General features: G+C 42.1%; 1 protein-coding gene across 1 annotated transcript in view; it reads left to right on the top strand.

The window, feature by feature from the left end:
* The window catches only part of LOC147231278 (zinc finger SWIM domain-containing protein 6-like), a 41,869-nt gene that overhangs the window by 6,646 nt on the left and 13,619 nt on the right, over positions 1-21,604 (top strand). The window contains exons 2-4 of the mRNA XM_086152572.1: positions 16,665-17,021; positions 19,122-19,270; positions 19,358-19,508. Coding sequence (XP_086008698.1) covers positions 16,665-17,021; positions 19,122-19,270; positions 19,358-19,508 — 657 coding nt within the window. The remainder of the gene's footprint in view (positions 1-16,664; positions 17,022-19,121; positions 19,271-19,357; positions 19,509-21,604) is intronic.

Genomic DNA, 21,604 nt, shown 5'->3' with positions numbered 1-21,604 from the left:
TCGCTACTCACCTACTGAATGATGCAAAAATGTACAACACACACACACACACACACACACACACACACACACACACACACACACACACACACACACACACACACACACACACACACACACACTCAGCCTTTGAGCTGGTGATCAGCATTAATGGCATATGCATATGGCCTCAGTACGCCTCCGCTCTGCAAGATCGATTTTTATTGGGCGCTCGGTTGGCCGCAGGCTCTGAAACGAAAAGCTCAGCTGGATTTTATGGCCGTTGACGAAAACCTGCTATTTGGGGAAAAAATTATTTTATTGCGGTTATTGAATTACCAAAAAAAATATCAGCAAGAAGTGTGTGTGTGCCTATGTGTGTGTAAGATGGGTGTTATAATATATCCAATTCTCTAATGATTACAATTTTAGTTGTGATCGATGTTTACTTTAGCATCAAGAATCCCCTAAAAATGATAATAGCGACAATGAAATCTTGGATTTAGTATCCCTATTTGTCTTATTTACATATTTGTGAGAAAACGACAAAAACTCAGTGGGAACTGAACACAAACTCACAAAACTTTACAAAAAGTTGAAAAATTGTCTAATAATCTAAATATTGATTATCCAGATTGTTGGTCATTTATTCAGATCGATGTGCCTTGATTTTATTCAGTCATTCAATTTAGATCCTTTTCAAGATCAACTGTTCTGATCTAGCTGGATTTTACAGCGGCTGCCAAACTGTTTCAGTAGACGATTCTTTCTCTGTAGAAAGTCCTGATGGAACCAGGACAGTATTGAGGCCGATATGGAATGCATGTAGAAGCTGTTATTGAATCAACACTTAACACACACCTGAGTTTCATCCTCAGCGGTCCAATGATCCCCGGTACTTACACAGAACAGAGAAAAGAATATGAATAAGCATCGAGGGTTCTGGGGGGTTCTATGTTCATACATGTAATGTACACGGTTTGTAAGCTGTCTAAGTTTTCCCCTGTTTTATGAAATGTGAATGAGGTAAAACTGTGCTTATAACACCAGAACTACATTCTCAGTTTATCACAACTGGACAGAAATTGAGCTAAATTTGTCTGGTGTGAGACGGATGGGTACTTGCTGTATCCGACCAATCTGTGACAAAGCCTCTCGAACTGGGAGTATCAGGCTTTTTGCCGACGTTTGGCGAACCGTTAGCATTAGCTGATCATTAGGCACACCGCTTTAGTACTCCTCCCACATCTGTCCATCCCCTGTTATGTATTCCTCTGCCATATCCCCCCGCAATTGACCTTCAACTCAAGGGAAAAAAGGGGGGAGGCGGTGGATCAGCGAGGTGGTGGAAGCCAGGCGGAGGTGGGGGGGGTCGCCAGTTAATGTCTGTCTGCCCTCCCGGTCGGATCGATGGGTCTACTTTTTGTCCGTGGCCAAAACTCGTTTCTGCCTCGAACCCCGACGACTTAAGAGCCACCTTTGGCCCCGGCGAGCCAGAGAGACCCGCCAACATGGCCTCCCGTCTCCGGGGAGGCTTTATTCAATGCCGCGCTGTCTCAGCGAGTCGTAGCCTGCCCCGCCGTCCCCCGTCCTCACGGGGCCCACCGTTAGCCCTGCCCCCCCGCCCCAGCAGACCTCCGCTAGCGCTGCACTTTAGCTAATAAGAGGGGAGGTGCTGGGAACATCCCAGTCTTATCATCTGCAAAACCCAGAAATCCCCAACGTTGGCCAAAGAAATATTGGACTTTATAATGGTTTTATTGATTAGTACCGCCAGACTATTTGTGTCTCTTTAACCCTTTAATGTACTCCATTAAGAGGAAAAAAAAAACAGGAAAAACCTTGGCTTGGAAGGAGCAGAACTGGGATTCGATTTTTTTGCTTCTTGTTTTTACAATTCTTATCTTCCCCCTACTATCTTTTCATTTTGTCTTGATAAATTTAGCCTTTTTTTTTAAATTACTTTCAAAATAATTACAATGTCACATTATTGACGCCCTGACCAGAAAAAGCTAATAATTCACATGAAATGTGGATTCCAACTGTAATCATGTTATTACTGTCCAAGATGAAACAGTGAACGTGGCTGAGCGACGAGGAGCCTTTTAATGGTACCTTGAAAGCGTCATCCATCAGAGGCTGTTAGCTTAGCACATTAGCTCACAGCCTAAGTGTATTTAATAAAGACTGATGGTTGTCTTTGCGTTGTGTTAGCAGCTTGCTACCTGCCGCAGATCCTCGTGCCTCGCCCCCCTCCACCCCCCACTCCCTTTCTCCAGGATTGTCTGGTTTTCTGTGTGTTACCCCCCAAGCGTCTGTAACTGTAACAGCAAGATCTGGTTCTTCTGGGTCATAGCTGCAGGCCCCGAGATGCGCGGCACTGTTCTAGCACGCAGACGACGTGTCAAACCAGATTTAAACGATCATCCCCGAAACTATTTTCTCAATGCGTAAGCTGTTTCTCCTCACTCATAGAGAAAAAATTCATCAGGTTATCTTGATGTACAGCAGTATAAGAACTAATATTGTGACAATACTCTGTACAAGTAAAACCAGATTTTGACGGCTGACTTGAAACTATTCCTTTGTGTGTCCAACTTTTTTTTTCCAGCGTAGAAAAAATTCCCATCCTCTTTCTAACAAATGTTGGGCTGTGTGGCTGTAAGTCTGACTTGCTTGTTGTTGGCATGTTCCTATGTATGTATGGAACTTAGAACAAGCCTGTGAGAGCTGAAATATCTAACTGGTTACTTGGTTGGAGCAGCCAAGGGGTAATCTGGATGTCAGGACATCTAAACCCATATGATTTTTCTTTTTCATATCATCACGTGACACTTTGCATTGGAGAGAACGGAGGCCCAACTCCCTGACTCTGACTTTTCACATTCACTCTTAATATCCATGAGCATCCGCTGGATGGAAGACACAGTACTTTAATATAAAAAAAGTAATTGTGTATTGTATTTGATTTAGGTAATTTTCAAAATAATTTGAATTGTCGCGCTTGAAGAAGAGGATACATTTAGAGACAAGTGTTTATGTTTCAAGCTAAATTGAACAAAAAGCTGATTAGAAGTAGGAAGTTATGTTAGATTCATGAAAGAATTTGTCTTAAAGTAAAGAGATATTTCACAAAATATTCCAGAAAGTAAACTAAATTGGCACAAGTTTATCTTAAAACCTAAAAGAAATCTTGTAAAATAATTACAATCAAATTCTTTTTATCAATATTTGACAGACTGCTACTCTCCGTCCTCCCTTGCTGTCTGAAAACTGCGGTTATATCACCTCGCTCATTTCCAGGCATCTTTTTGGCGATGGAGGTTGGAGAAGCCTCCAGATTATTCAAGCTGGACCAAGTGATCAAGAATGAGATCGTTGATGAGTCATCTCCTCTAATGATCACCCATGATTCAGCTTCAGATGACGGGTCGCCTTCAGGAAGTGGTGGCTGCGCATGCACACACACACTGGCTCTCATAGGCCCTGCAGACTAAGGCGGTGTGTTTTTGGCCTGATGTGTGGCTGCAGGCTGAGTCATTGTTTTCATTGGTTAATGATGAGTAATGTCAGGAGGCTTGGTGTCGAATCGCTGTACCAGGAGACGCACTGGGCCTGGGAGGGGCTGGGAGAGGAATCTGGGGTTTGTGTGCGTTTGGAAAGGACGCTGAGATGAGAGTTCGATGCGGCAGGGTGATCTGCGGACGCTGGGTGTCTTGTCCCATCACATCCTTCCGTCACATGCCCCCCCCCCCCCCCCCCCCCCCCGTCTCTTTGCGCTCCAGAACGTTGAGCAAGCGTTTGCTGCCTGATGATCCCCAAGCAAACGGAGGGTTTTGATGCCGCCATGATAAAGTGTGACCTCTGTCTTGTTTTGACAGTGACAAGCTCCGCCTCCTCCTCCCCCTTCATCCTTCTTCTTCCCCTGTGACGAAACGGTTTCCTTCCTCAAGGCTCGTCAATGTGACGGTGTGCCGGCGGTTAAACGGCTGCTGGGAGACAGAAACAAGCCCAGGATGTGCTGTTTGATCGGTTGTGTAAGCTGGTTTTGCACGGTGTGGGTGTGGGTGTGTGTAAAAGAGGTAACACCCACCAATGCGACATGTCTAGACCTGCCATCCATCGTCCCTTTAATAAGGTCTTCGACATGAAAAAAAAAGAGGTGGAAGAAGAAATCTTTCTAATTCATAGAAACGCACAGGAAAGTGACTTCAAGCGATGACAAAGTTTTGTACTTTTGGTAGCCGGTTCTGAAATCCTTGACTTCTGAAAGTCATTCCCCAGCTTTTCAACATTTATCTCCTTCAGAAAAGAAAAAGATTCAAGATGCAAAGTGTAGAAACGTGTTTCCCTGTACAGTAAAATTCCTACTTTCTGTCCGCAGTGCACTGGAATATGTGCTGATAGAAGAGTGTAAACATTTTGATAAATATGATTTAAGATATGATTGTGAACTTTGCAACACAATAGTGACAGTGCAACAATACATTTGAGTGCAGCTTGGTGTGCAAAGCACAAAGTGCAGGTGCAAGGATGAATGCAATTTACGTGGCAGTAGACTTTACATGCGTAAGGGGAAGAATGAGTGTCAACTGTTTGTGTCTGGTGGCGGTTTGGGTAGAACGAGTTCTTTAATCGTGCCGTTCTATATTTCACGCTCCTGTACCTCCAGCCGGAGGGGAGGAGTGTGAACAGTCTGTGTTTTGGGAAGGGGCGGTCCTTGGCGATGGAGGCCGCTCTCCTGTGGACTCTGCGTTGGTAGATGCTCTGCAGAGAAGGCAGTGAGGTTCTGGTGATCCTCTCTGCAGTTGTCACTACTCGCTGCCGTAGCACACAGTGATGCAGCTGGTCAGGATGCTTAGGTGACATGGCAAACCTCCTCAGCCTCCTCAGAAAGTACAGTTGCTGTTGAGCCCTCCTGACCCTCTGCGCGGTGTTGAGTAACCAGGTGAGGTCTTCACTTATGTGAACACCCAGGTATTTAAAGTTGCTCACCCTCTCCACCTGAAGACCTTGGCTGATGAGGTCTCTTCTCCTTCCTCGTGTCCACTATCATCTCCTTGGTCTTGTTCCGTGTTGAGGGTGAGGTTTTTGGCCTCACACCACTTCTCCGTTGGTGTGATGCAAAAGGAAGGACTTAAGCAAATTCGCTTCTTTCCTCTGGTAGGAAATGTGTTGTTAACATCTGTCTGTGATTCCACTGCTATATAAAAATATCGGTTTGCATATTATGTCAGCTTAGTGTTACACAACTTTACTGGTTTGGGTGTCAAAAGCATTATTAACATCCGTTAGATCACGCCCCAACCCCCTGGACACACACACTCATTCCACAAGCAACTGCTGGCAGTTCAGAGGTTGAGGGTCACACAGTTATGCACTTGCGACACACCATGCAGCAGGTGTGTGTGACTGTTTGTATGTGCGTGTGTGTATGTTTCAGCCCGCCTGTTTGCTCATATGCAGCAAAGCAGACGGCATCACATTTCTGACAACTTCTCTGGTAGGCGTTGACAGAGACAGACGTTATACTTTTTTTTTTAAACTACTACTTGGTTTCCTCCAGTCTCCCAGCCACCCTCCGCCAGGTTCCTTCATTCTGACCCCAGATCAGCAGTTTAAAACTAGTGATCTATTTCACAGAAGAAACTGAAGGCCGCGCAAACCATCACCGTTAACGGTTTATTTTACGGAAACGCTAACACTGTGTGTTTCGGACCCACTATTACTGTACATCATTGGAATGAAAGTGAAAGGAAAACTGCTTCCGGGGTGCCGCATAGAAATATTCCCAAGCACAGCGGCTCGGCAATGTCTTGATCATCCTCTGAAGCAAAGGAAATGAAAGTGATACGGTGTGTCTTTTCCTCTAACTCAAGCCCCCAACAGACGATGTCTGACACGGGACAGATCGCACAAACAAACAAAATATGCAAAGATTCCACCAAAGCTTTTATCATACTGGGTAGACTCACAGTGTGGTTTGAAAATACTTCGTTACATTATTCTCTGTAGGTATCACTTCCCTATGATGGAAAAGGAATCTCAGCTTTTTGTGGGAAAGTTCACCCACACCCAATCATGACAGCAGATATCGATCTATCTCGCTAGCTAACTGGATGTATGGATCAAATGTGTGTGTGTGTGTGTGTGTGTGCATGTGTGCGTGTGGGGGCAGGCTAGAGGTAGTTATATTCTCAGAATATACCAGAATAAAGATTTTCGGGGAAAATCAAAACGAAACCAAAACAAACAAATGTACCAAAATCAGTGAGAACAAAATGACATTCAAATATTTCTGTTTCTGTTTCCTTTAAATTTTCAACTCAGAAATTTATACATGTAACCTGAGAGATATTGAGTTTTATCTGAAATAGAAGAATTGCATAGCCTTTATTGTCATTGCATTTTAGAAACACAATTAAACAAACTCACACACACACAATTTGTGTGTGTGTGTAACATAACCTCCCTTTTAGCCTTGTGTGACTGTTGTTGGACTAAAGGGGAAGCAAAATATAGAAATGGCTACTGTTTCAATGCTGGCATCTCTTAGCAGGAAAAGCATCAGAGTTAAATTTATCCCCCCAAAGTTTCCTTCCCACCGCTCTGCTCCCGTTTCCACATTTTACTTTTTTCATCCTTTTCTTTCACTTCCTGGTTATTTTGGTCGACATCTCTGTTGCTGCTGCTGCTGCTGCTCTGAGCCAAGATGTAAATACTGAAGCTGAGTCAGCGTTTTCAAGCCCCTCTGTTCTGTTTTTAATTCAGCTGTTCCTCGACTTGTCGCCTGTGTTTTTGTATTCAAGAACAAAAAGATAAATAAGTATTTTTTGCATCTTTCAGCCTTTTTGATTAGTAGGTCGTAAGCAGAAATGGTGAGCCAAGTGGAGCTAAGATAAGCTAACTTTCTCCTGGACCGTTAGTAGGAACCAATGTATCTGATTATAAATAACATGGATGCAGTTAGCTTTGTATTGACTAAAATAAACTGATGACATAAAGATTTAACATTTTGTCATAGGTTAATCTAACTACCTCCTGGTCCCATTTAAATTAAAGGTTTAGGAGACCGTCAGCTTATCTTAGCCTAAATAGCCAAAACAACTAGTAATGAAAGACACAGCATTGCTTTGACAACTGAGCTTTTGTTTGAAATACAGATATCATTTTATGTTTTGTTCTTTTCCCTAATGCTAAGCAAATCTTTGCCATCCTCCAAAATCATATAAATGGGTCGAGAGAAACATTTGATCGCAACTTAAAGTATATTCACTTTCATTGAATATGTTGTTTATTTTTACCCAGTTGGATGCTGAAACTATAGCTTACCGTATTTTCACGACTATAAGGTGCACATTAAAGTCTTAGATTTTTCTTCAAAATGTGTGGCGCGCCCTATAGTGTAGTGTGCCCTGTGTGTGTTGCTGTTGTAAGGCAGACGTAGTAGAGAACACCATGAGAACGTTAAAGGGGGAAGTGTGGACGTTGATTGTATATAAAAGAACGGGTATGTGCATTATGCAGAACATGGTTATTTTAACCACCCTGAAAATGGTAAAGAGACACACTTATGAAGTACAGTTTGAACTGAAGGCCATCAGCTGCTCAGAGGAACATGGAAATCCAACAGCCGCGAGATAATTTAAGATTAATGAATCGATGGCCTGCTAGTGGAGGAAGCTAGAAAACGAGCTCCGACAGGTCAAGAAGACCCAGCTGACTTTTCGCGGACATAAGGCAAGGTGACCCCGAGTTGGTGGAAAGACTCTAGCAGTGGATCATCAAGCAAAGAACGAGTGGGAGAAGCGTTTCGACAGTCACCAATCGACTAAATGCAGAAGGAATGAATATTTAACATTTCCAAGGAGGTCTGTTTGGTGCTTTCGTTTCATGAAACAGTGCCATTTTTCCACCCGGACCAGGACTACGGTAGCGCAACAACTTCTAGCGGATTATAATGAAAATCTGTCCATCCTACTGCAGCAAACACATCGCCAACAAACACATCCAGCCCAGCCACATCACAAACATGGACGACTACCATGAGAACGTTAAAGGGGGAGGTGTGGGCGTGGATTGTATAAAAAATATATAAAACCCATGCCCTATAATCAGGTGCGTCTTATGTGTGTGTTAAATACAGTAATGGCACACATAACTGAGAATGCGCCTTTTAGTACGTTGCGCCTTATGGTTGTGAAAATACGGTAGTAGTTATAGGCTTAGCTTAGCATATAGACTAAGGCTATGTCAATTCTCCTTAAAGCATTTGGAATTTGTTGTTCAGTCACTGTTTCAAACATAAATGAAGTTTTGGCTTTTCACTTCCTTATTTCTTACTAGCTATTTTAGCTAAGCTGACTATCAACTTGTACAGGCGGTGAAATGGGGAAAAAAAATCCTTAAAAACTCATTATCTTCAATTGAGTTTGTTTTTATATGAAGCAACTGGAAATGACATATATGTTATACTAAATATTTTTTTCTAAATCTCCAGACTGAATGCTAAGGTATGCTACATGTAGCTAAACGGTTTCAGTGTTCCCATCTAGAGAAATAAACAGAGAGTATTTTCCTTGAGGTGAATGGCGCCACATGTCTTCACATAATATCAAGAATATCACAGAAGCTCAAAAGGGTTTCTTGTTTCAGTCTTTTGCAGCGAGGGAGCTCTGGGGAAACGTAGCTGCGTTCCCAGGAGCCGCAACAGATGCAGCAGCGTTGACGCCCCTTCAGGGATAAAGCCCCTCACTGGGAACAGGCTGCACTTAAACAAGCGCTCTTTGACTGAATATTTTTGTTTTTTTTTTCACGTAAAACTGAAAACTAAAACTAAAAAAACTTATGATTTTTATAATCTTTTTAAGTTACAACTTTAATCTCAAGTGAGGTCTTATAATTTATCATTTCATAATTTTTGTCACAACAAAAATATAAATATTGAGACATTTTTGTGTTTTTACAACAATTTACTCAGGAATTTATCTTTTTTTTAATTTCCATAACAAAAATCATATGATAATTTTTCTCCCCGTGTTATATATTTGTTGTTATATATTTGTTGGGTATGCACTTGGCGAGTGCACACCTACTGTAGATTGGCATTGGTTTTGATTGCACGGATGGTCCTGGTTACTGTCTATCAGTGAGGCCTGGATCTGCCCTGTATCCCCCTACCTGGTCTTCATGTTTCAAACTCTGTCTGTTTTGGTGCGGAGCCCCTTGCCTGCGTGTGGGTCCTACCTCTGAACCGTAAAATTTGTATTTATTGTCCTCGCGCTGTTGATTTTATCACTGTGAAATTTCAAGCTAAATGACATGACATCATGGCTTCACTCTCCTGTGGTTACGCCTCTTTTCCTGTAATATCGTGACATTTTCTTCCAAAGTATCTGGTCATTTTTCATTGAGTGATGACTTTAATGCGATAATACATTATTTGTTTCTCACGGTCCCACAGCTTTTGGTCACAACATTTAGAATTTTATTTCTCATAATATTAGGAGAGCCCCCACACCTCCCCAACCTCTCCAGTCACCGCTACGTTCTTTTATGGTCGAATCTCCGACCCTAGAACAGCTGATTCCCTTAGCCGGCCCGACCGGCCTCGTCGGAGCCGGAACGCCGGCTGTTAGTAGCCAAGGCGAGCAGAACTCCCTTTACAGCAGCCGCCAAAATGGACGCCATAAAACAGCGGCGGCAGTTGTTTTCGCTGGAGGAGTCGTTTCCCTGACTGGATGATGAGACTGATTTTCTCGCAGGTTGTTTAAGAAAAAAATTGCCGGCCTCTTGTCGTCTTTCTGAGAGAGATGAGGAATTTGCTAGTAGAGAAGGACCTGATGACGCTCGTGGCGTTCGAGTGTCAATCCTCACTGGACACAGCGGGTTAGATGAGAGGAAAAAACACTGAACTCTTGAGTTTTATTCATCAGAAAGGAGTAATTCAGTTCTTTATAGTTTCTTTAGCTTTCAAATTTCGGGGTCTTGGGCCTCTCTGGAGGTCCAAACTGCGACTGTGGAGGGTCATCGGATGGATGTTTATCAGGCGAACATCACCCAAACGGGAAGTATTGAAATAAAAAGGATTTGATTCAGAATGTCGGTTTTCCCACTGCTTGGCTTGAAATTTATTGATGAAAAAATGAATGAATGCTGTGAATATATCTTTTTCTACTCATTGGGTTTTTGATTTCCCATCAGACAGCAGCATGATGAGGTCATTAAAGGGTTATAAAGGACACACACACACATACACACACACACTGACCCTGTTTATGTACAGTAAGTCCTCATTGACCCTGACTGTGGGTTAGCAGTGCAACAACCTCATGTAGTCCGGTCAGCGGTTTCAGAAGACATTGTTAGCTAAGTGGACGTTCAAGACCAAGCAGCCATGCAATCTGATATCTTGGTTTTTGACCTCCGTCATGATGTTTACTTGACAAAATGAAAGTTCGCTAACCAGGGCATGCATACAATGTTTTCTCAAATTTAATCCAGATTATACCTTTTTTTTTTCAGTGATTTTGACGGTAATGATTTCTAACAATTTACTAATCTCAACTGACTAGCATTTGAACTTGGACTGAGGATGTTGTCATATCAAAAGAACACTCCTCATTCAGGTATGCTAACATTAGCACCTCTGGTTCAATCCAGTTTTCTGAAGTTGGTTTTGGATTCCAATGTGTTACACACACACATGCACACACATGCACACACACAAACACACAGGTACACATTCTGTGGTTGTTTGTGCAACGGCAAATTACCACATGTTTACTTGACTGTCCTGTTTTACTGTGCTTCTACATCTCTGATATGAGTTCCCATGGCGACAGATGATCTATAAATGACCAGAAAGGCGCTTGAGCCAGTTCTCTGTAACGATTGAGGTTGTGCCAGAACCGGCTACCGTGAGCAGCCTCGCAGGCAACGCATTTAAGAATCGGCGGCCCATCTGAGGACAGATGCTAAGCAGCCTAGTGCCACCAGTGTTTGGTTGTTTACTCCTGATTTCCCTACAAGCCCAGAGATGTGTCTGCAGCTCCACGGTCGAGAGATTGGCCTCCGCATCGTTTCAACTGCGCACACACACAGCGCTCAGTCGAGTGCATAGACACGCCTTGGAGAAGAGGGTGCACTTGAAGGCCTGACTGGGCGGAAAGGGGAGCTGTCGTTGGTTTGCTGTGGGTCTAACTGGTTCTTTTCTTGCTGAGTCGGTGGGACTTTTCAGTCGCGTCCTTCAGGATGACCTCCTTGAATTTTGAGTTAAAACAAAAAATTCTCATTGATCTTAAGCCTGCGTCTTTTTCGATTTGTGGTGAAATACCATTCGTCACTGATTTGAGAGAACACTATATGGTTTTAGTTTTCTAAATATTATAAGAAATAAGGAAAATGTGTTTACATTATAAGCAAAATAGGTTTTAAGGTTGATGATTTTTTGCGCTGACTGCAATCCAACCAAATTTTTTACATTTCTCCAACCGCTAAAGATACGTTGACAGAAAATTTAACTGTTGACCAATCTCCCCATTTTAATTCATGTTTTTTTGCCCTGTTTTGTTCTGAGAAATGCACTGGCGTGTAAATGGTTAAGTTTGGTTGCTATGCGGTGCTGAGAGTCTGTATTATGCAAGCTGTGAAACACACAGAGAGGAAGTGCATTACAGAATGCTGAGCTCAGGGCTTTGGCTGGCAGCCAAGGGAGCACCACACACACACACTTTCGTACACACATTCACAACACACACACTCAGCTGAGGACATAGCAGTTTTTCCAGCAGCAGGACAGGCTCCGCCTCTTGACTCACTTGCTCTCTTTTTTTTTTTTTTGTTACGTCACAGGTTCAGCTGTGGTTCAGGCATGACTGGGGCAAAGTGTGTGAATGTGTGTGTCTGTGTGCGCGAGCCAGGGTTTGTGTGTCATGTGTGTCGGCTCAGCAGGAAATACAGCAGCAAGAAGTGAAACTTTGGCTGTGGCAGCGTTGTTGGCCTTCGGGCTGCTATGTTTGTTCTCTTATCGTGGGAGTTCCTAAAAACAGCAGGCGTCAGGGCCCCTCGGGGATCTTTTGCTTTTCTAGCAAATTTCTTTCAAATTTTTTTAACGTTGATTGTTGATATTTTTTTCGCTCTTCGACTATTTCCCTCTCACATTAAAATGCGCTCAGACAGATTTACAGGGAATGTCATGCTAATTCTGAGTGCCTCTTGTTAGGATTTATGAGTGACTCATGCCTCACTCTTTTTAATGATGATTTTGAATCTGAGTGGATTAACAAAGAAGTGCTCTGCCAAGACAAAGCCATGCACATGTTGAAGTGTTTTGATATTTTAATATCTGTGTAAAAATTGCAGTTGAGGGTTGACCGTCCAAAGTACTTCTCTCTGTGAGTATTGCTAAAGCTGCAGTTCAGCTGTTTAAAACCCAGCTCTGCTCCCAACAGACCTCATTGCATTCATTTGTTCAAACATCTACTCATCCAAAGACTCATGTTCTTGAGGCAGCTGTTGCTTTTTTTTTTTTTTTGGCACAAGTGTTTTTATTTTTCATTTTCTATATTTTCCATTACTTTGTGTGCAACTATTTTATCATTTATCCTTATGCTACGGTATGTAAACAGGTATGTCCAATTCAAATGTTGTCAAACATCACTGCCCGCAAACTTCCCATGCTTGTGTTATGCTGTCATGCAATGCATCCAACAGGGGGGCAGTGCAGAGTTCACTTTCAAGTTTGGCATTCCGTTTCAGGCAACAGAAAAGAAACAGCAGTTGATGGTGGCGGCTGTTGAATACACTCCGGCATGTGGACAGACAATTCTTCTCCCTGGTTATACCGACGCCATGTTATCGTCTTCTCTGTTCCTTTCAGTGGTTGCACTTGAGCATACCGCGCAATACTTCCCTCATAATTTCCAATTGTATTGCTAAGTTTGCTGCAATTGGCTGCCCAAAAACATACAGAATTGCACAATGGACGTACACAGATTTAACGAAGAGCATAAATGAGCCTTTTTCGCATTTGCGCACACTCTCAAACACCGAAGGCAGCACAGCTGTCATGCAAGGTGCTAACCAGGCCATGGGGAGCAACTGTTGACAGGTACAGTGTCTTGCCCAAGGACACTTTAAGAATAAGAACAAGAATAAGAATAAGAACAACTTTATTTATCCCGAAGGAAATTGTTGTGCCAGAGTTTCAAGTAAAACATAACAATAATAAATAATAGTAGGCAGACAGTAGGAATAAGGGATTGAACCATGAACTCTCCTGTTCTACCAATTGAGCCACGGTTGCCATTAAAGGTAGTTTATAAGTCAAGTCCCATATTGTTAGGTTCCAACTGAAAATAACTTGTGACGTCTTGACATTTTTATCAAGCATAAAGATAAGTCTTACCTTAGTAAATTAGACTAAAGAATTTCCTCAACAGCCACTAGTGAATTTTTAAAAAATGAGTAGCAGGAATCACAAAATGAGGCTTTTTTAACTGATGAGAACATCAGTTAGAAGATACAGCAGTTTGTTTAAGACCTGAAAAAGCTTGAAAAGACCCACTGGTCTCTAGCTGTTATTTTGGAGCTGTGATGGTTGGGTCTTCTTCACTTCCTCAGCAGTTTTGACACATTCCCAAGTGTACCGAGTCAGCAATGCTGGTTTTACGTGCACAGACGTCAACATTACGTCCGGCAGACAAGATGTGAAACCTGCAGTGGAAAACTTTTTTTTTTTTTTTTTCACCAAACCTTTCAAAAATGAAAAAACGCAGCAAGAGTAGTTTCCTGTAATGTAATTGTGTTTTTTTTCTTCTTTTTAATGGTTTTGAGAAAAGTTCTGGACAAATTTGTGGTAGATCCTTAATCATCAGTTTTCTGGTGATTTTTCATACTACTCTTTTTTTTTTGTTTTGTTTTATTCATCAGAATAAAAGAAAACTTGTTGATAATTTTTCCAAAGTTGTTGTTATTTGGAGAATTTCAGCTGTAATTTTGCAATTTTAAAGATGTATTCCATATTTGACTGCTGAATTCTTAGCATATTTGCTCATCTCTTGCATTATTTAAAAAAACAAAACAAAAAACAATTTTAACACTACCTGCTGCTGCTTGGGTTCTTCCTATCTTTTTTGGATTTTTAACCAAGGTCCTGCGGTTCTGCTCTGTACACGACATCTTCATCCATGTTTTTTTTTTTTTTTTTTTAATGGAAAGGGGAACACACTGCCCGCTCATGCGCCACCATCCAATTTCTCTTCGCTGCCTTTACATCCCAGTTTGTTTTCCCCTACAAGCCTGGCATACCATCACCTGGATAAGTGTGCACAGACGCCGCAGAGGCCCTCGGGCCTTTCCCCCAGCGAGGCCCAGGGTTCACAGTAGAACAACAGTCCCCTGAATGCGGCCGAAACGGCGGGCCGACCCGCGAGGCCCTCGGGGTCAGGTAAGCACTGCAGGTGTTGTGGAAGGGAAATGAAAAGGAAATGAGAATATCGGGCTCTTCGCGGGGCCCCTCCTGGCACTCTCGTTCAGATGGATTCCACCCCCAAAATTTAAGGACTCCTTCAATAAGATGAAAGCCATTTTGTGAGAACAAAGTTGTATTTCTGTGAGAACAAACCCATTAAAATAGGAGAATTAACTTGTAATTTAGTGGTAAGAAAACATAAGCTGGTAATATTTTTTATAATTTTATATATAAAAATTTATATAATTATATAATTTTATATAATTATTTTATTTATTTGAATTATTTAATTATTTTTTTTGTTTTTTTGAGCATTGTATTTTATTTTACAGTGTCAAGCCATATTAAGTGTACACTTATTAAAATGATGATGATTATTTTTAGTAATTTTCTGCCACATAAAAATTATTACAATCTCACTGGTCAAAGAATAGTATTGATTTTTTTTTTTTTTATTTTCCCCCCTCACATCTATGGCTTGGTTTGTTTGAGCTTTGGATTTTCTTCTGTTTAGATTTGTGACGAGGGGTTTATGTTCTGCCATAGGATTGTTTTGGTTCACCCTCCTGGTTCTCATCACTCACAGAGTGTAATTTTCACCCCGACTCTCTCCCCTGAAAAGAAGCTCTGAGACCACTAAAGATGGTCCTTGGGCTCCCGGCGGTGGTTTCTGCTCCACATAATGGAGCGTTACAGCATCCGGAGGCCCAGAGACTTTCCCCCAGAGCTTCTCAACCAAAACACAGCTAAAAATGCCTGCGTCCCCCTGTTTTGAGTCATATTCTATTCGAGTCGGGAATTCTTGTGCCTCTTTCACCTCACCGTCTGGAGACCGGGATGGGAGTACAGAACGTTCTGCCACTGATCTGTCTGTAAACAGGACTCACAGTCACACACACTCAAAGTCTGAAAACACATTCTGCTGTGAGTTGTTTTATTTTTAACCCTGTCAATTTACACATACGGCCATTGTTACCATCACGCTGATTTGTGAGTAAAAAAAAAAAAAAAAATCATAACAGTGTAACAAGGTCATTGTTACAACACTACTGTGGTATCTGTTTGTAAAAAGAAGATTCCATCACGAGGTTTAACAGCAATGGAGGGATTGTTGGTTTCAGAGCGTAGCTGAGCTCTGAGGGGACTCACTATTACCTCTTGTGGAGCAAAATGATAGAGCAGCGCTAAATACTCAAGTTGCTCACTTAGTGTGTAAATGACAGCCTGAGTCATGGAATTCTGTAGATTGAGTCGCCTAGTCTTCTTGATAAAAAAAAATTTGTGTGGCAACTGGAATGGGAGCACTGAACGTCCTGTTCTTCAAAACGAACACGCAGAACAGTGAAAGAACTTTGAAAACAAACACACACCCTACTGTGCTTAAATGCCAGGATGCTTTTTTAAACATGGCTTAATCACACATTCGGGCTGCGTGACTCTGTTGTCGTTGGGTTGTATGTGAACGGCAGTATTATGGGATGAGGATTTGTTGGTTTAAGAATGTAACCGAGCTCGATGAGTGAAAGGCTGGTTTAATATCATGAAAGTCTGATGGGATTCAATCATTTGTCTCCGCTCTGGAGTCACGATGGAGATGAAATGATGAACATTTAACAGTGTTAGCTACTCTTGTATGACCTAAACATCACATGAAAAATAAGAAAGATTATGAATATAGATTTTCCATATGATTAACGAAGATTTATCGGTCTACATTGGCATCCAATTACGCACATGGATGTGTGATAGAACTTGATGAAGATTGAGCTAAAATGTCTTTGGACATCCGGGTTCATTCTTCATTTAACTCTTTGGCTTTGTGAGCTAATGTCATTTAGTTTGGACATGTTTTCAGACCAAACTAATCAAACTGGAAAAGTAATTTCATGGGTTGTGAGTCTAAAAAAATGCACTTTTATTGCTTTTTTTTTTTTTTTTTCTTCCCCAAAATGTACATCAAGGGGGTAAGTTGTCTTGTGCCTGTTAACTGAAAACTTTCCTGTAGTTCCAAAGTTTGGCTCCTAGGAAGACCAGCATCAAGGTCCAAAAAGCCTTGTATCCCGATGCATTACTAAACATGTTTATCACATGTTTAAAAAAATAAAACAAACAATTTTATATGTAAAGGGTCCATGTTGCCTCAGCTGCCCCTAGAGGGGGATTGCGGTATTGCAAATGAAAGTCGGATGATTGATAGTTTGTGTCTTTGCAGGTTTCCACCTGAGCGGCACCGTCAGGGAACCGGCCACTTCCTCCGAGCCCGAGCTGCTTTGCAACGTCAGCGTGAGCTTTGACCGCTGCAAGATCACCGCGGTGACGTGCGGCTGCGGCAACAAGGACATCTTCTACTGCGCCCATGTGGTAGCGCTCTCGCTTTACCGCGTGCGGAAGCCGGAGCAGGTCAAGCTGCGGCTGCCCATCTCAGAAACTCTTCTCCAGATGAACCGGGATCAGCTGCAGAAGTTCGTCCAGTACCTGATCACAGTTCACCACACCGAGGTTCTTCCCACGGCCCAGAAGCTGGCCGACGAGATCCTGTCGCAAAACTCCGAGATCAACCAGGTGCACGGTGAGTGGGCTGATCACCACACCAGATTTTCAAAAATTTGATAGGACTGTATGTAAACCAAAGGCAACTCTGGCTTCTCAAATAGAAACTCATGTCCGTGTATCTGTCGGTTCTGCACAAACACTTCCTGGCGCCGTCCAATTGAATGAGCAGATTGTTGATGCGGAACCAGAATCAAGATGGTGGTTTGGCCCGTTAAACCAACGCTGTCTGTGATGGTGTGGAGGCGTTTCTGGCGAGCCGACCCTGTTTTTATTCAACACACTTCGAAAGTCCAGTCGCAGAACCGTCATGTCACACGGCCTCGTCATGTGACCTTCAGTCACAGACTGAGGATCGGTGTAATTTAATTTTTAATTTATCCTTTATTAATCCCTGTGGGGAAATTCGTTCTCTGCAATCAACCCACCAGCCTCTTGATGAACCACGAGGGTAGCGTCCACCAGCGCCAGGGGAGCAGTTAGGGGCTCAGTGTCTTGCAACACACTAGGAGGAGCCGGGAATTGAACCAGGAATGTTCAGTTCCATAGACGAATCCTCTACATCCGACCCCTTTCCTTTAAATTCTGCATCCTTTCATTGAAATTTGGATCACAGGTGTATATTATTTATACAGCCAGCAAGAGTGGCAGCATCTGGTGCCCATGGTCTTCCAGCCGGTGGAACTGGTCCTTACCCTCTGGTGGGAAATATTGAACTGTATCAAACCTGAATTGGATGTCCCAGAAGACAGAAAACGCTCTCACAAATCAAGTGTGTTAGCATGTGCTTAGCAGCTTTGGCAGATTTTGCAAAATATTTCCAAAACATTGTTCTCCATTTATGAAAACAAAACAAAAAAAAAAAAAAAACAGTTTTAACTCAATCTGAAATATAATATTAGCACTGTAGCTTAACATCTAGTACAAAATTAGCTAAATGTATTTCATAGCTCTGTAAAATTCTTCCTGCCCTTGGCTGGTTTTATTTAAAATTAAGATCAATGTACTCTGTGATAAATCTTAAATGTTTATTTTCCTTTTTCATTTGCACTAAAAACTTGAATGTCTGTGGAGGTTCTCAGTCAGCCACGAAAAGATTTCGACAAGAATTAAAACTCGCATTAAAAGTAAACAAAAGCAAAGTCTTCTGGTGTGTTTTCTAAGAACATGCTGAGCTCGCTGTCTGGACTGGTTGGTTCCCTGCGCGGTTCGTTACAGATTCCTTGCTGTCGATTAGCGTGTATGTTTAACCTGCAGGGCAACGACTTAAATGCAGCAGAGGTTGGATCAGTTTTGCAAGAGCAGCACTTTTTGTTCTGGTTTGAAGACGTGGTGTTTTGTAGCGGAGGTGTACAAGGCTTTATTTAATAAAAGCTCCGGAGTCTTCCTCACCCCGAATGTTGCAGCACATGCTGCATTGTCAGATATTAATATGCCTTTGCAATTTTTAGATGTTTCTAAGAGTGACTATTTTTTATCAGAAATATTTGGGTATTTATACTTACGATTGCAGTAGAAGTAATTCATTTTAACTTACATTTTTGGGGTGAACTTTCCTGATCACTATTTGCATCTGAATAGTTGGTGGTTTTTTAGGAGATTTTCTGCGAATCTCTCATCCGTTATTTTTCATTTTTACACAGATTTTTTTCATGATAATTTCTCCAAATTTATTGATTTTACGTTCTAATTATTTGATTTTATTTACATCATTTTTGGGAAAAAAGGTGTCCTAATGACCTAATGACTTCCACCTCACATTAAGATGATCCTTGGTACGATTCTGGGGGCCTTTTTATGTGTAGTTTGCACATTCTATCCTTGTTTGCGTGGGTTCTCCGGTTTCTACCCACAGTCCAAAAACATACAGGAGGTTCATTGGAGACCCAAAATTGTGCAGATGTCCAAAGGAAAGAGTGAATAGTTGTTTGTCCTTGTATGTGGCTTTGTGACCGACTGGGGACCAGCCCAGGATTAAACCTCGCCTCTTGCCCGGTGTGAGCTGGAATAGGCTCAGGATATGCAATACAGATAATAAATGAATTACAGTTTCAGTTACGGTATTTACGGTTTCAATTCCATGAGCAGTGATCATGTGACTGATGTTTTTTTGATACAGGAGCTCCGGACCCGACGGCGGGCGCCAGCGTCGATGACGAAAATTGCTGGCACTTGGACGAGGAGCAGGTCCAGGAGCAGGTGAAGCTCTTCCTGTCCCAGGGCGGGTACCACGGCTCGGGGAAGCAGCTCAACCTGCTCTTCTGCAAGGTAACCGACCTGGACACTGTTTTTTTTTTTTTTTTTACACTCATCCCCCCCGGAGCAGTGTTTTCACTCACTGTCCCCTCCCCACAGGTGAGGGAGATGCTAAAGATGAGGGACTCCAACGGAGCTCGGATGCTAACGCTAATCACAGACCAGTTCATGGGCGACCCTCGACTGGCCCTGTGGAGACAGCAGGGGACTGGCATGACTGACAAGTACCGGCAGCTGTGGGACGAGCTTGGTACGCATACACACACACACAGAACATATATATATGTAGATATATAGATAGATAGATAGATAGATACAGTCAGGTCAATAAGTATTTGATCCCCAGTTATTTTGCAAGTTCTCCCACTTAGAAACTATGGAGGGGTCTAAAACTTTCATCGTTGGTGCATTTCCACTGTGAGAGACCGAATCAACCAAAGGAAAATCGGAAATCACATTGTATGAATTTTTTTTTAACAATTTATTTGTAAATTACAGTGTCAAATAAGTATCTGATCCCTTGAGTGAAACAATTTTAATATTTGGTACAAAAGCCTTTATTCACAAGTACATAGGTCAAACAGCTCCTGTAGGTCTCACCAGGTTCGCACACACTGCAGCAGGGATTTTGGCCCAATCCTCCAAACAGATCTCTGGATCTCTCAGGTTTCGGGGCCCCCGTCCGAGGGACATTGACAGTCATCATTAGCCTCTTCCATTTTCTGACAATGGCTCCAACAATTGTTCTCTTTTCGCCAAGCTGCTTGGCAATTGCTTTGTACCCCTCTTCAGCTTTGTGACAGTCAACAAATTTGTCTCTTGTGTCTTTTGACAGCTCTTTGGTTTTACTCATGTTGGCTGCTACACTTTTGACAGATTGTGGGGTGCACAGGTGTCTTTGAGAAAGCGAACAACCTCGAATATGTGCTATTCTTATTAGAATGATGAGCAGAGTGTTGGACTCTTTAAAAGCAGAGGAAAAAGGTCTGTGAGGGTCAGAAATCTGGCTGATAAGCAAGGAATCAAATACTTATGTGACCCTGTAATTTGCAAATAAATTGTATGTTAACAGTATGTATGTATGTATGAATGCATATATACACACACACACACACACACACACACACACACACATGATATATGTGATTTATTTTTTTTAATTTTTCAGTTCATTTATTTTTTTCCTCGTTGACTTATGGTTCTTTTTAAATAATTTCTCATACAATTTTTCGATCATTAAGTTGTTTTCTAGTCACTGAAAAAATTAGAAGTTTGTCATTTGTTTTCATTTAATTTTATTCATTTATGACTGGTTAATTTTTATCAAATTTACAGGAACATCTTATTTTATTGAATCTTATCACAGCACTTGCTTGGAAAGTGCTCTATGAATATATATATATGTTATTATTTATTTTTCTCTGCTCCCTGTTTTGCGCATTGGTTGTCCAATGAAAGGTCATTTAGGTCAAACAGAAACGTACAGTGCCGCCTCTTGCTTCGGAGCCATTGTCTGGCTCGCGTGACTCAATCACCCACTTTTATTGTACGGCGGCAGACTGAGGACTTCGTTTTCAAACCTTCGTATCTCACCAGGAAAGCAATTTTTACAGAACCTTTTGCGAAGGTTCTCGTCTTTGGCGAAGGTTCTCGCCTTCTCTTCCAGAATGCTCTGGCGTTTCATCCCCGGTGTGTGTGACATCGTGCCGGGCGCCGTCTCCTTGTTGCCGTCCTTCAGCCCTAACAAAGAGGCAGCACTCCCCTCCCCCCCGTCTCCTCCTTCCCTCCCTCACCTCCTCCTCGCTCCTCCGCCCACCGCCAGCCTCCTTCCCTCTCTCCCCTCCCTTTATTCCTCACTTCACCCCCCCCCCCCTTTTTTTTTTTTACTTCTCTCATCTCTTCATCTGTCATACTTCATTTATCCCCATTAACCCCCACTCCCCGCCACCCCGCATCTCTCCTCCATCCATCTGGATCCCCTGCCTCCTGTTTTTAGTCGACAGCAGAGCTCCGCAGTACAAGTTGTGCGTCTCAAGGCGGCGACATGTTTGTCTCTGTGACCGAGATTGAAACATTTTTATTTTTTATTCTTAATTTTCTGTTTTCTATGATACAGTAAGCAAATAAGATTTACATTATTTCATACATAATCTTGGGGGCATTCAATTTTTTTTTCGATTATTTTATTGGTTTATTTTATTGATTTATTTTTATTTATAATTGGGCTAAAGTTGACCAAAAATGGTAGAAATTAAGTGAGTATCATTACAAAGTCACTAATGAAAAATGCTCCAATCCCACTCTCCTCCACCTAGCCTGGAAGAATGTTTCCATAAAAATTAGAAA

The sequence above is a fragment of the Fistularia commersonii genome, chromosome 9 (genome assembly GCF_037954325.1).
Source record: "Fistularia commersonii isolate RoL2024-O1a breed Wild chromosome 9, RoL_Fcom_v1.0, whole genome shotgun sequence".
NCBI lineage: Eukaryota > Metazoa > Chordata > Actinopteri > Syngnathiformes > Fistulariidae > Fistularia > Fistularia commersonii.
Note: the sequence above shows the minus strand (reverse complement) of the source record. Positions and strands in the feature narration are given on the sequence as shown.